This window comes from Trichechus manatus, unplaced genomic scaffold (genome assembly GCF_000243295.1).
Source record: "Trichechus manatus latirostris isolate Lorelei unplaced genomic scaffold, TriManLat1.0 scaffold00011, whole genome shotgun sequence".
NCBI classification, from domain to species: Eukaryota; Metazoa; Chordata; class Mammalia; order Sirenia; family Trichechidae; genus Trichechus; species Trichechus manatus.
The window spans coordinates 6,908,279-6,910,625 of NW_004443947.1; the positions used below are offsets into that span (position 1 = coordinate 6,908,279).

General features: G+C 57.7%; 1 protein-coding gene across 1 annotated transcript in view; it reads right to left on the reverse strand.

Annotated features, from left to right (window-relative positions):
- Nucleotides 1-326: 326 nt before the first annotated feature.
- The window catches only part of NEURL1B (neuralized E3 ubiquitin protein ligase 1B), a 41,604-nt gene continuing 39,583 nt past the window's right edge, over nt 327-2,347 (reverse strand). Inside the window, exons 3-4 of the mRNA XM_012554122.1 lie at nt 1,175-1,300; nt 327-571 (exon numbers count right to left, since the gene is read on the reverse strand). Coding sequence (XP_012409576.1) covers nt 327-571; nt 1,175-1,300 — 371 coding nt within the window. The remainder of the gene's footprint in view (nt 572-1,174; nt 1,301-2,347) is intronic.

A 2,347-nucleotide genomic window follows, 5' to 3' on the forward strand; every position in this document is an offset into this window, starting at 1 on the left:
ACTCAACCCAACCCCAGAAAAAGCATTGCACAGACAGAGGATGCTGCTTCCCTGCTGAAAAGTCACCAACGGACAGGGTGATCTGCCCGGCAGTTTCTGAGCTCACTCTTGGGACGGCCTTTTGGGGACAAAGCACTATCAGCCCTTGCTTGGGCTCAGACCACTGGGAACTCATCTCCACAACTGTCAGGCTCTGCACTCCACTGGGGAATGGCAGAGGAGACGGCCACTGCCCTTGGACTCCCTGGCAGTCATGGTGGTTGCCTGGCCCAGGGGGCTTTCAGAAAGGTGACCTTGCTCTGGCCAAGGCCTGTCGGCGGGACAGGCTACGGCCTGTAGATCTTAATGACGTCCTTGATGGGCCGCCGGCAGATGGGGCAGCAGGCCCGGGCCTGCCTCTTGAGTCGCAGGCCGCAGCTATAGCACAGGCACATGTGTCCACACGTGTAGATGACTGTGTCCACGTCGCCATCGAAGCAGACTGTGCACTCGCCATTCTTGCTGCCTGCTGGCTCTGGGGGTGAGAACACCGGTGACACTGGGGGGCTCAGCGGGGAGCTGGGGGCTGTCACTGCAGGAAGGGAGAATAGGACGTGCTTGAATAATGTTCTCAGGTGGGCTCGGCTGGGACAACCCCAAGAATGCAGATTTTCTATGGTGGAACCCATGGGAGAACAATTTTGGGAGAGATCAATTTTGTTTTTCTTCTTGGTTTTGCCTCTCTCCTCGTTCCTCCTACCTAGTCCCCCTCCCCTGCCAAATAAGCCCACTGCTGTCAAGCTGATTCTGACTCATAGTGACCCTATAGGACAGAGTAGAACTTCCCTATAGGGAAGTATCCAAGGCTGTAAATCTTTTCAGAAGTAGACTGCCACATCTTTCTCCCGCAGAGCTGCTGGTAGGTTTGAACCTCGGACGCTCTAGTTAGCAGCTGAGTGCTTTAACCACTGCTCCTACCCTGAAGCAGCCAGATAAAATGCCACCCTCGTCACCCTTTGAGATGCTGTATCTAGATGTTTCTCCTCCCTCCAGGAGAACATACAGCCGAGGGTAGGAGGGGATGCAGGGGGAAAGGTAGCCACTCTGCTTTAGCCCTGGGAGGCCCGCTGGCACAGCCGAAGAAGCCAGGCCAGCATCAACCCTTGCCCTCCCTCCAGGGCAAGGATTCCCTTACCCAGGGATGACTCAGATGCTGAGGAGGACTGGTTGACACTGAAGGCCATATCGGAATCGCTATCGTCCTGGGAGCCGCTGAGGGATCCTGACGGAGATGTGGTTGCAGGGCTGGACTGCAGGGTGCCTGTGACCCAAAGGGGATCCATCAGAGGCATGCAAGGTTCTACTTGCTCTGCTACTCCCTGGTTCTGCACTGCTTTGTGCCTCAGCTTTCCCACCTGTCTAACGGGAGTCCAAGAGCTACCTCGTAGAGCTCTGCTAAGAACTAATGAGATCTTCTGTGTGGGGTGGACATCTGTTCTTTGCCTGACCAGCATACATTCCCGCTTATTTCAGAAACCGCACTGGGGCTTTCTTTGGGGGCACTACTCCACCTTGACTCACACAATCCCGGCCAAGCCAATAAGAACTTCTACCCCTTGACCTCAGTGGTGGCTCAGAGAAAGGCATGCAACATTGGAAATAAAAATGGCACTGACCATTTATAGATTGCGTAAAGCCTGCCAGGCTCTGAGACTAGCAGGTTACTTAAGTCAGGGGTTTACAATGCCGTGCGGTCCAGGCACCAGCAACGTCAGCATTACCTGGGCACTTGTTAGAAAAGCACATTCTTGGGTCCCACTGAATCCGAAAGCTCAGGTGGAGCCCAGCAATCTTGTGCCTTAAAGAAACCCCAGGTCATTCTGATGCACATTCAAGTTTGAGGACTGCTAGCTTTGGTTCAGCGGGGATACTAACAGAGGCCTAGGTTCTCAGCGAGAGAAACAAAGGACTCCAGGGGCGGGGCCTCGCTCCTGGGGGCAGGGCGGGCACTCACCTAGGAGGCGCAGCTGGCCGGCAGCACCGCCGCGCACAGCGAAGAAGGCCCAGAGCGCTTGCGTGGTGTCGACACACAGCAGGCGGCCGCGCGGGCGCCCGTTGACGCCCAGTAGCACGTCGCCGTCCGGCTGCAGCGTAAAGCTGAGCGCATCGCCGCCACTGGGCACGGGCCCGGCACGCGTCACTACCCAGTACTCCTTGCGGTCAAGCAGCGCGTCAGGGTCGGCGGGCAGCTCGGCAGGCCGAAGTGCGCCTGGGTCGCACGACGTGATGCCGAAGGCTACCGCGCCGGGCGCCGCCAGCCCCAGGCGGCCCACTTCGACGAAGAGGCTCTCGCCGGGCCGCAGCGGGC